At 42.8% G+C, this 12,518-nt stretch overlaps 1 protein-coding gene across 12 annotated transcripts in view; it reads left to right on the forward strand.

Annotated features, from left to right (window-relative positions):
• LOC133991506 (transcription factor COE3) overlaps nucleotides 1-12,518 on the forward strand; it is a 65,508-nt gene that overhangs the window by 3,910 nt on the left and 49,080 nt on the right. For 11 of the 12 annotated variants that reach the window (XM_062429944.1, XM_062429941.1, XM_062429953.1 and 8 more), the window contains exon 6: nucleotides 1,013-1,081. The exons of the other annotated variant lie outside the window; for it this stretch is intronic. In XM_062429944.1, the coding sequence (XP_062285928.1) occupies nucleotides 1,013-1,081 (69 nt within the window). The remainder of the gene's footprint in view (nucleotides 1-1,012; nucleotides 1,082-12,518) is intronic. 12 annotated transcript variants of the gene reach the window in all.

Raw genomic sequence — 12,518 nt, forward strand, 5'->3', positions numbered from 1 at the left:
GAATGATTTGTCTTTTTCCATGCATAAACTCATCACTCACGCTCAATTTATACATGCATCCATCACTTATTTGTGACACACTGAATATGCTCCTGCTCTAGAGGTAATATTTTTTTTGTTATGAGGAAGTGTGTTTTGCTGCTGAATAAAGAACAGCTCTAACTGCTGCCTATTATCAGATAAGAAGATATATAGTATAGGAACTGTTTTAATCAGAATAATCCTTTAATATCTTGTCTTATTATATCTTTTTTTAGTCCTGTAATACACTACTTTTTGAATTATATTTTTGCTTATACCTTGCAGCGCCTTAGCTATAAAACACATCATTATTATTGCTGCTGTAAAGTCATGTAAATCAGACATATTTAAATAGTGTGTGGTTGACTGACAGTAGCTTTGCACAAAATCTTTGTTTTTCCTTCAGCACCATATGGCATAAATCAATCTAATTCACATATGTTTATATGTTTTCATTTCAAATGCAAGCTGGGATGATGTATTTGTTTATTTTTGCAGTTTTGATTCAAGTCCCAATCAAAGAACTGAAAGGCAGCTAGCTATATAGGCTTAGGGAGAAGATGGCTGAAACATGTGGTGGAAGATAGATTAGTGCTTTTGAGGCCATAATTGATAAATGCCCCGCAGAAATATTGGTTGAGGGTGGCACCTTGCATCTCCCTCAGAAATAGCAGCTTGGCAATTAGAGGTAAACAAAAGCTGAAGCTGTGAAAAGTGACTCCCCTGCCTCCTGGCCCAATCCCCACTCCCCTCCCCTCCAACACTAAGCCAAACAACACAACATGTTGTTTTCACCATTTTTTATCAGCCATCAGCATCAATTGAATGGATAGATTGAGTGAAGGAAATGTCATGGCATTTTTTTTCACAATATCAGAACCATTCCAACCCACTCAATAAATGTATGTGGTTTTGTGTGCATTATTTACTTATTTTTATTTATTCAGCAAAGTATTGCCTGCTCTGAAACATATCGTCTATGTTCCTACAGCCGATGCTGTGACAAGAAAAGCTGTGGAAACAGGAACGAGACTCCATCAGACCCAGTGATCATTGACAGGTAGGCTTGCTCTGCTTGCAGCTTTTCTGTGTTTTGTGAACGGGGAATGACTAAGTGAATGAGTGTGTGTCTGAGTGACTAAATGGATGAGTGACTGAGTGGATGAGCAAGAGCATGGATGAGATAGTGAACAAATGAGTTCCCTCCCGGTGTGCCAGACAGCCCAGTTGGGCTGACTTGCATCTTATAGCTCACAGTGTGGGAACTGTGGGTGATTCTGTGTGAGTGTCTGAGGGGCGTCTTTCCCAGGTACCTGTGCACTGAGGGGCGGTCACCACCTGGATAGGGTTTGTTCAATCACAGGTGGTTCAATCACTAGAGGATCATGCTGGGAATACACCTAATTAGCTTAGGCAACTTCATATTTATTTGGCTGGCTTCCCCTCTTTGTTTACGACAGTGATGCTTACACTGTCAATAGTTGTTTTTCATTGACTGTTTCCTTCTCTCAAGTTAGCTGTGAGCTAGATGCCATTAAAGTTTTGTTTTAGAAGGGATAAACATTTTATGTCGGCTGTTTTGTTCTACACCTTCAGCGAAGTTACATCTGCCACATTTATATTACCTTCTTCACTTTCTAAAGAGGTAGAATAAATGGTCTTCTTTCAGGCATTGACATTTTTTCACACTGTGAAAGTATATGTCGTGGTCAATCTGAATATGTTTAGGTAGCTGCGCGTGCGCGCGCGCGTGTGTGTGTGTGTGTGTGTGTGTGCGTGCGTGCGTGTGTGTGTGTGGTGGATATAAGGGTGAGGTAGGGGGTGTAGTTTGAGCGTCAATCTCAATGTAACTCTCACCACGTAGTAGGGAGAGACAGCAATGCTAATGTTTGACTAGCCGGAATCACTGTTTGCTTAGTGGAGAATGCCTGGTATCTGACAGAGGGGACAACTCTCTTATTAGTAATCAAATAGGGCTGAGCAGTTGTTGCTGCCACTCCACTCCAGCGGCTTCTCATGCATCAGGAAGTAGGAGCTGGCTGCCCTGGGAGCCTGGATGGATTACCAGAGCTACTGCTGTCTGAACTCAAACTCACACAGACACACACGTAGATAAACGCAGATGCACACACAGACGAGGACAAAAACACGCAGACGGACAGACACCTACACACATGCATGCACATCTTCATGCGCACACATGCTGCCTGTATGTTGTTTATGCTGTTGCTCATGTTTGGATGAATGTTTTATGTTCTTTTTGACAGTTACAGTGCACCATACACAAGAAAAGTACTGATGTGTTTAGGACAATGTAAGGATTGAGCTCCCCCCGTATCTGGTACCAAGTGGATTGCTTAATTTATTCGTCAGGTGCATTTGTTAGCATAGGGACTATAGTGCAAACATTAACATATAACTTGAGACATCTACTTTGCCTAATTTCCGCTGCTTTCATGTTTGCTTTGTGTCGCTTCGCTGCCTTTTACTGCTTAGAGTTTCGCACACCATTGTTCTTCAATCTGCGGGACAAAACATGTAACATAAGTACAATAAGCAAAATGAATGCATGGAGAATTAAAGTCAAGAAGAGGGGTGGGAAAAAAGAACAGGGAAAAAAGAAGCGGATGGATATTGTAAGCTCAACTGGCTCAGGGAGGGCTCGGATTTTCATTGTGACGAGTCTGAATAGGAGTAGAGTATCCCTTTCCTTGCACAATGAGCGGCTCTGTTGAAACACAAAAGCATATGTTCCTCATTAGACCCTCCCATTGTCTCCATGTCGTAACTATGAGCCCGTCAGCTCACCCTAACAGACCCACACAGGTTCCCAGTGACTGAAGGAGGCTTGCAGAGAGGGGTGCTTGTGAAAGGTTGCAGGGTTTAGCAAGAGTTACGGACATGACCAGAGCAGAGTGTAGGCTCGCTACATAACATTATTTACTGCAATTACTTGACAAGTCCTGCGGTGCATATGGTTGAGGTTTTAGTTAAAGCCTAACCCATGTTTTACAGCCATTTCTGTTACATCTGTCATTTTCTCATGCACATCATTACAGGCACCTGTGCTGCGGTTGCTCCTGGCAGAAACTGATTATTTCCAATTGAGTAGAACATAGTTGAGTGACATAAACCTAGAGGAGAGGTTTGATTGTTGTATCAGGCATGTCTCATCTGTCTACAATTACAGTATGAAAACGGGCTAGCACTGCCACATTTCCTAGAGAAACAGTAGCATGGCCGAACCTTAAGAAACAGATTCGGAATGAATCATTGATGGCGTTCATTCGCTGTAACATTTTCCCAGATGGTAAGAGGGGAAAGCGCACACAGCTAGCTGGCATCTAGCAAGACATTAACTGGCGTTCCCATGGATCTGGCATATCCAGTGGAGTTTGGGAAACTTATCATTCCAAATGTGTCCTATTTTCCTGCGGTCAAGCCAGACATCTGTTTACCCTATTTTCTCTCAGAGTTTTGATACAGATTTTCACTCAGATTTTTGAAGAGGAAGGATTCTCTTTAAAAAAAAAAAAGAAAGTTGGTTAGATATAGGCCCAACAGCTGCCACATAGTTTCAGCACTGCTTGGTCTTTAAATATTTCAACACTTACATTTGATGCCCTTACATTATTCATAGTAATTTTTGGATGAAGAAAGGTCCTATTTTTGTTGAATTTGGGTGTGTTTATATGTGTTGTGACTCAAATTTCAATATCTTTCAGGAAAGTCAGTACATATTATGCTCCGCAGAATAAAAAGTGTATTGTTTTCAATTGCGAGAGCGCACTTTTCTGTTTTGCTTTCCACATCAGATCTAGAAGATAAAAATCTCAAACACAGTCTGCGCTTACATAAAATAAAAGAAACAGTAATTTTATGTAGTGACAAACTGTGGTACTGTTGCTATGACCGCAGCACTTTGCAGTTTGGTATAATTATCTCTCCCTCTTATAAATCCAGCAGTGCTACAGATGTCACATTTATAAGTTAATGGTGCCTTAAAGTAAGTGGGGGTGTAGGTTTATTCAGTCAGTAATTTGAGTCTTTAGAATTATAGTGATGAGCTACCCAATATCTGATTAGATGGTTTACCCATTTACAGTGCATGTAGTGTATAGCCAAACATAACTCAATTTGCGATGACTCTCCTGGTCTGGTATCTGTCTTCACTCTCTTGTATATTGACTTTGTCTTCTCTTGTGTGAAAGATTAGATACATTGTTCAGGCTTACACATGGATTTTGTAATAAGATGGCACATGTTGTTGAAAGAGGAGAGAAAATGACTCATTCTGCGTGTCAGGGTTCAAAGGTCGCATTTTACTCTGAGAAGAAGCTGCAGAAATTTATGCAAGTGGACTAGACAGAGAGAAGAGTGTGCTATCAATGTGGATTCTAGCCGTGTATGAATTTTCAATTTGATGCATGTTCATACAACTTAACATCCTGTGTCAATTTACGCTGCCATTCAGAAACGGATTCCGGACCAGATCTAAACATGTCAGCTTCATTTATTCCAGCAGCTATGGCACTCCCTTTCACTTCCTGTCACAAAGGTCAAAGAGCAATGACCTTTGGAGTGCAGCCCAGCCACTGAATAATTCATGACATTGACTTGTTTTTCCCCTTATTTTTCCCCTTGTCTCTTTTTTTGGTCAGCACACATGGTTGTGCTGTGGGAGGCTTTTATTCATTTAGCTCATTTATAAAGGCCTCACCGCACCTGTTTGTGTGTTAATGCAATTAAATTTTGGCCTAATGTAAATTTTGCTTAGCTTTCTGTTATGTCCCTCATTAGTGAGCCTGTATTTTCTAAATGACTTTGCGTTATCGTTCATTTGTGGAACACCTACGAGGTCATTTCCCAGAGTGCACTTGACTTGTTGTCAAGTTGTTTACCAGAAACAAAAGACCACAGCCTTAGAACGTCTCACATGTGGTTCCCTCGGCCTTCTAAGAAACAAATCGGAAAATTTGCGTGCTCCCATCTGGTTTTTGCAAAACTGTGATTACCTCCAAAAGCTGAACAAATGCCAGTATTTATAAGGTCAGCCCTTTATGTGGAAATGTGATGTAAATGAGAATCAGCGAAAGGGGACATTAAACAAAATTAAATTCATTGTCTCCTTTAATGTCATTTACATTTTTGGCTAAGCCCTGGACTGTCAAAGAGGATTTCTAAAACCATTTTAATTGCACATCAGCATTGGAAAAGAGGGTGTGTTTTCACTGAGCGGCTGTCTTGATAACCTGCAAAGAGAAGTCTGTTTATGAAGTACCTAAATGACATTTTTTCACTGCATCTGCAGAGGGGCAATTAAGATGGCACTCAGTAGGTAGTGTTAATCTAGTATTGTGCTCTCACCATCCATAATGAAAATCACGCCGTGAAAGGGTCACTGTTGTTGTGATTGAGAGTTGATTGCTGCAGGTGTTCCTTCTGGATATTTTGCTTTATACCAGTGAGCTGTGGGACCTGCACTGCAATGTTTTTTTTGTGAGTCATTAAAGCTGTTAACTTGTATGGGAAATGCTCGCTTTCTATATTTACACACATGCACACAAACACCTGCACACACCTTTTATATGTGGCTTAACAATATATCCATCTCAGTGCTTTATTTATGGCAGTGTTCGGTGTAATTCATGTGGCAGATGTGGGTTTTTTGACGCCCGTTGAGAAATGGAAGAATAAACTGGCCAGCACTGCCTAAGTCGACGTGATGTTTGAGTGAAGCCTGTCTCCTCCCGAGCCAGAGTAGGAAGAGCAGGAAGTGTTGAGAGCGAAAGCTGTACTTGGCAGCTTTCTTTTGGCTTGCACTTGCCGAAAAATGAAACCCAGACCCTCACTGCAGCCCCAGAGCCAGAACCTCCTTCCCAGTGCTCCAACATCCAGGATTGGGTAATACTGTTCACTAAGCAAAACATTACCTCAAATTATTCTCGCCCTGTTTTCTATTCCCTCCTCCCTCATGTCAGTTTTATCGCAGTTTGTAAATGTCAAGACACGTACAAAGACGCACAGTATAAATGATATTTTCCAAATTATGCTCACATGTTTGGGTTCACATGAGTGGCGGCTGAACGTAACGTGGTGCCTGACGTTCCCAAGGGAGACCCACCTCACTAGGGTAGGATTCCCCAGTGGCATCAGCTAATGGCAAGACTTGACAACAGCAGAGAAGCTGGGGGTGTTGTGTTTTACTAGCGCTGAGCAGGGGTGATGACTTTAACATGTGTGCAGAGAAAGACGGAGATGTTTGTGTGGTATGTGTGCGTGTGTCTTGTGTGTGTGTGTGTGTGTGTGTGTGTGTGTGTTTCTGTGTGCGCACACATTTGTATGTACGTGTGTGTTTGTGAACTTGTGTGTGTGTGTAAGTGTGTGTGTGTGTGTGTGTGAGTGTGTGTGTGTGTGTGCGCGCTTTGCTAAAGAGCGAGGTGTGCAGTACGAAAGAGTGGCGCGGGCCAACAGAGCGACGGATTCGGCTCCAGCTTGACGGCAGTGAAAGACGAAACATGGTTCCACATGTGTTGAGAAAGAGCAGTCCATCTGTCCATGGAGACAACCCCTCCCCCCTTCACCACCCCCTACTCTTTCCCTCTTTCCTTCTCCTCCTCTCCTTCTCTTGCTCTCCCTCTCCTCTCCCCCCACTCTTTACTCCCCTGGTTCACTGCTGACAGAAACAAGGCCAGAGCTGGGGTGATGGGATGAATGCTGGGCCAAGAGCAACACTGGACCTTGTATATACACAAAGATACACACACACACATGTTGAAGAGAAATAAGAAAAGGTTATCAAAGATTTTTGTTATACGCTGCTTAAGTTTACAGCCTTCAGTTGAATTCACTGACTTGGTATAGCACTCCGTTAATGTGATTTAAACTCAGCTGTGGAGCAATGTAAGTGATTTATTTTGATATTATGAAAGAAAACAATGTATTAAGATTTATTCACTTTTCCCTGACACACAGCTGCAATAAGCCGCCATGGTGAAAATCTTACATTATTGAAATTAAATCTGAAGTAAATAAAACATGCCACTCTTTTTCAAATATTTAGCAGCTCTCCTTTATAATTAAACTTTGTAGCTGTTTTGAAGATGTTGTTTGGTTTCTTAAAGCATTAATGACGCAAGAGCTTTGTCAAACAGCTCCTGATTCTGTGAATCACATATAGGTCACTCAGACCAGTGTTTTTTTTAGCCATTTTTTCTTTTGAAAAAGAGTCTCCTTTCTTTCTTTTGGCATGTTCTCACTCCCATTCAATCCTTATTAGGTTTCCCCTAATTGTCAAACAAACTGTTGGGTCAACCTCAGTCGTATCTGGCCGTAAAACAGCACATTAGGCCCTGGTGAGGGATATATGTGGTATTTCATCGGAGACGGAGTAATGCTGGGGTTTTATGGTTAAGTACCAGTTCACGCCCACGCCATTTGTTTCGCATTAGAGTGGAGGTTTTGTAAATCAGATCAATATGTTCGCTGAGATGTGATTCCTTGTCGGGATCTCCCGAGTCGTTCTTTCCTCAAGTATTTTTCTTAGGGGACTGGTTGTCGATGCACACTCCCCCACACCCCCACCCCCACCCCCTCCCCTCCTATCCTTCCCCTTTTCCCTGCCTCTGTCAGTCCCTCTCTCCATCTCCACCTCAATCTATTTCCATTTTCTGAATGTAGCAATTTGTAGTGTGACACAGGCAAGATTAGGATGGGAAGCAGTCTGAAGATTTCATCGGACATGGTCCTGCTCCCGCTGGTGTGAGGTCACAGGACAAAAATGGGGGAATTCAGGGATAGGGTCATCAGTTACCTCGGGGAAACGAGCTGGTCTGCTGGCTGCTCTGTTGGCCCCAGGGGTGCCTGGGATGTATCGGAGGAGAAGCCCCAGAGAAAGAGCCCTGAACCAGTGTCATTTATTAAAAGTGACAAGTTATTTCTAACTATAGCTCTGTTTTTATTGTTTTACAATGCTGTCATTTGGAACAGTGCCCCTCTGTTCAGGAATCACAAACATGTGATGAATGAACGTGGTGACCCGCTTTTTTAACATATGCACATGTTCGATGCACTTTGGCGACATATGTGTACTGTTAAATTATATTATGTATTTTGTTGTGGCACTTACATTAAACAAATGTGCTAGTTTAATAAAGATCAACCGTGTGATAAGTGCAATAAAAATATTTCACCATTCACCAGTTTTCCCCAGAACATTTGTTCAGTAAATGAATAACAGCTTACAGTATGAATCTCAGGCTGACCTTCACATAATCAGTACCAGAAGTTCCACAGAACATGACCACACTACGGTGGATGTGTGCACAGAGAGCAGAGATCAGCTTCTATTTTAGTGTTTGAGTTGTTTGGACTTTCTTTTCAATCTGGAGTTTCTATATAAAATAACATAAAATTCATGCTAATAATGGAGTATTTATTTAATGTTTGACCAATGCGCTTCATTGAGGGTCAGCGAGGTACTTTGCTCCCCCTCTTTTTTTTATTGCCTGCCCCAACTGCGTTAATGATATATGACAGAAATTTCCTTGTGCTGGTTCAGTGGCAAGAAAGGTCCTGGCTAGTCTATATCAATCCATCTGACTTATGTTCCCATGTCTTGAATTACCGCTTGATGGAAACCTGCTGCGGGCTTCTCTTGCCAATTGAAATCAGATCTCCTCCACAGCCTGGTGTGATATTGATCCATATTCAACACCCAGGCTGCCGATCGATCAGTATTGATTTACAATAAAAAACACTCCTCTGCTTGTTCAGCAGTGCGATCGATACTTTAAAGCAAAAGGAGGGAAAAAAAATTAAAAGAAGAAAAACAGGATTGTGCTTTTTTACCATGCAGTGACCAGCAGGAAAATATAAAAATGTGAGGAGATGTTTCATTTCATTAAAGGAGTATAAGTTAAAGTGACCAAACCTTGACCACACTGGCAACCAGCAACAACAACTGCACTGAACAATGATCCTCTCCCGCCATGTGAGACAAACCAATAAAAATGGTTTAACAGGATGACACTTCTATAAGGACTCATTTATTGAAGGAGGTGTGTCTGTTTCTGAATTAGTGGCACATCTGCACTGCAATGGGGAGTGCTAAAACTGTCATATCAAATCTATCAGAAAATTGAAATGGAATGCTAAAAGTGGTGGATCAAGCCCGAGCACTTTAGCTTGATTTTGGCGTGTTAACACGATGACATGATTTCCTGTGGTTTTGATATTAATTTGTGTCTCATTTTCTCTCCCGCCTGCACACACACGCACACACACTCACACACACACACATATTTGCCGGGTCTCTGCCTCCCACACGGTCATAATTAGCGCCCGATACAATTCTGAACACACTGGAACAGACTAAAGCAACCCATTCAGCTCTAGTCCAGATCCACTTTTCTCCCTGTCACATCTTAGTCCTAATCTCTCGGACTTCCTCCTCCCTGCCAAATAACCATTCCCATCCAGCAGGTCCCAGCATTGGCCTGGGCTGCCAACATCTGAAAGTTATTATCCCCAATCTCTGACATCCAGGAGTTTACAGTTATATAATGATGGGGAAAACCACATGTCCCCAGAGGCAGAGAACATTTTTGAGATGCCTCCCCATCTGTTTTGGGGGAGCTGCCCATTTTGGGCCAAACTCAGAATGGCAGGCAGGCAGATTTTTTTTTTGTAATCTTTTATTTTCTACCACTGGAACAGGCCAGTCTGGGAGTCATTATATGGGGTGATAAAGCAAATCCAATTGGGTCAGGTTCCCCTCTACACAGTGCTGGTGGCACCAGCTCTCCCTGCCTCACTGCTCGTCCCTGACTGTGTAAGTGGTGGTTGTTTGTTTGTCCTAGAGAGGCTGGGCTAGGGGACTAATGCAAGCCCGGGGGCCGGCCAGGTCGGAGGCGACGGTAAACCCGAGCTGCCTGGTGTAGCAGTGCTCCCTCGCTGCTGGCTCGGCCTTGTTTGGACTGCAGCTCCGGTTTGCTTTCTTAGAGGGAAGCTGAGCCTCCGTAATCATTGAACCTTTCGCTCGGGTGGGGAGCACAGCCGAGACCAGAGGGAGTGATGACATAGGTCCGTAGAGGCCTGGCCCAGTCCACCCCTGCTGCTCTTAGCATATTTATTTTCTCTTCTCATTGTATGGTTTAAGTCACACCATATTATGTTCAGACCTTATGCACGTGCATAGGCACTCATATGTGATGATGTGCATGGCTTCAAGCTGAAGGCTTTGTTTTTACTAATAACGCCGGGGATTAGTGACTTGCTGACCTCAGTGTAATCTTTATTAGTCTGTTAACCATATACTCTAGTTATGAAGTAGCCTTAACTGTTAGAGCAGTGATACAGACATGCAGTTCATGACAACACAAAGGGGGATACTTACAGAATTGCATGCTTTTATTAAATCATAATGCAGCTGATTATTTTGTTATGTCTATGTTTCTGCTAAAGCGTTCCAAAATCTCACAGATTTCGATAATTTAAGACCCCCATCTTGCCCCCTGAGCACTCCTCAAAAACATGTTTAATTCAACATCACTACTCTGTTCTGTTCTGTTTTGTTATGTTATTGAAATGGGTTGTCGATTCGAATAGAGTCAACCTGGTGGGCCAATCTCATTGTAGCCAGTGGAGAGTGAAAGCCATCTCTGCAGCATAGGCTCACTAGAACACACACAGAGATTGGACGAGGGGGGCAGTGAGAGCAAGAGTGCCTTCTCCAGATGGAGATCCCAGATATGGGGGGAAATGTCCGGGCCATTTTCCAGGGTTTCCATAATGGGAATCTACCCCTTGCTTGCTTATTAAGTTGTGCACACAAGGAGGAGTGAGGAGAGAGATGGAGAGCAGAGGAGATAAGGGCAGGCGAGGCGAGAGATGGACAACCTGCGTGCCGTCACCTCTCTGTTGTAAGTGTCAAGCAGACCCTGTCGGAGAAATCACAGGTCATGTGGATAGATGATTGTCAAAGCACCACATTGATATAAGGGCTTTTTTTTTCGTCCTTGAGCCGCGGAGGCGCATGATAAGATTTGTTTTTGTTTTGTGTTGGAGAGGGAGAAAGTATGACGTTCAGGTCAGGGAGGTCGGCTCTGGGGGTCACAGGGTCGCAGCCTCTTTGGTACCTGAGTAACCTCACATGGCTAAGCCATTTCTCAGGCTCCCTGAAATGATGGTGGGGTGTAGAGGGGAGGGGGTAGGTTGAAGGGGTGGGCAGGAGAGTGATCTATCAGCGGCAGCAGCAGACATGCAGACAGCATGGCAGCTACTGCAGCTAAACAGAGTGAGACAGATAGGCAGAAGTCTCTCATACGTAACACCAGGAGCTTTAAGAAGACAGCGCTGAGTGTTATGGATGCTTGACATTGACCTCTTATACAGAGATGGTGTATTTATCAAGGTTGTAGGACAATAGCGTATTTGTTTGTAAATTATTTAGTTCACTGGGTGAAATGCTACTTTCCTCAAATAACAGTTGCCACTTTTGTAAGATAAGAACTATCTGTTTCTATTCTCCTTTTTATGCCTCTTGTCAGCTGTTTTCTACAAGGCTTAGAATTTAGGTGATCATATTCTGAACACTGTCAGTTCTATCAAGCCACATCCACTTTAGAAAGAAAAGAGGAAAAAAGCTCTGAAGCTTACATTTTTCTCGAAGAGAAATATTTGTGTACAGATAGGCCTGTCATTCTGTGAAACAACATTCATGATTCTTTTATTGGTGCTCAGCCATCACCCCCTCTTTTCCTCTGTGGAAAAAAGGGCTAGTCTACAAAGTGGCTTTTTGTCGTTTGAGAGAAGTAAACTTCATCAGGTCGACGGCGAGGTGTGCTTCACATGTCACTCAGTCGAGCTCTCTCCTAATGAAATGCTGCATACAGATTTCTGCCTGCGGGCTCAGGGGGATAAGACCGTGGTAACAGAATGAAACAAACCCCTTCCCATTCCCTTCACTCACACACACAAACACACACACACACATACATGCAACACACTCTTGCTGGAGAGCATCCATGTGAGGAGATCCAAATCTGCAATTTATTCAAATATTGATATTTCTACTTGTCAGGAGAAAGGTGCCTTGAAATTTCCTCTGAGTACTCCTGTCAAAAAAATAGCAGGAAATATGTCAGATAATTCATAAATGGAGTTCAGCACTGCAAAGTCAGTTGGGAACAGCAAAAAATATATATGCTTGTCAATGAAGAATAGGAGCAATATTACAGAGCCTGCTGCTCATTCTTCCATCATGTCAAGCAAACGGCGTTTGCAGGCCCATAAGTGTATAGACAGTCTGTGTGTGTATTTGTGTATATGCATGTATATTTGTAAATGTCTCCGTGTATGTACATGTGTATGTATATTTATGCATGTGAATGTGTGTGTACTTTGGCTATGTTGTGACTCCTACTTAAATGTGTTTGTTATCTTTTTTCCATCAAGACACCCCATTTCCCACCCCGAAGCAGCCAATGGGAATGTGT

Source organism: Scomber scombrus, chromosome 12, assembly GCF_963691925.1.
Source record: "Scomber scombrus chromosome 12, fScoSco1.1, whole genome shotgun sequence".
Lineage (NCBI taxonomy): Eukaryota > Metazoa > Chordata > Actinopteri > Scombriformes > Scombridae > Scomber > Scomber scombrus.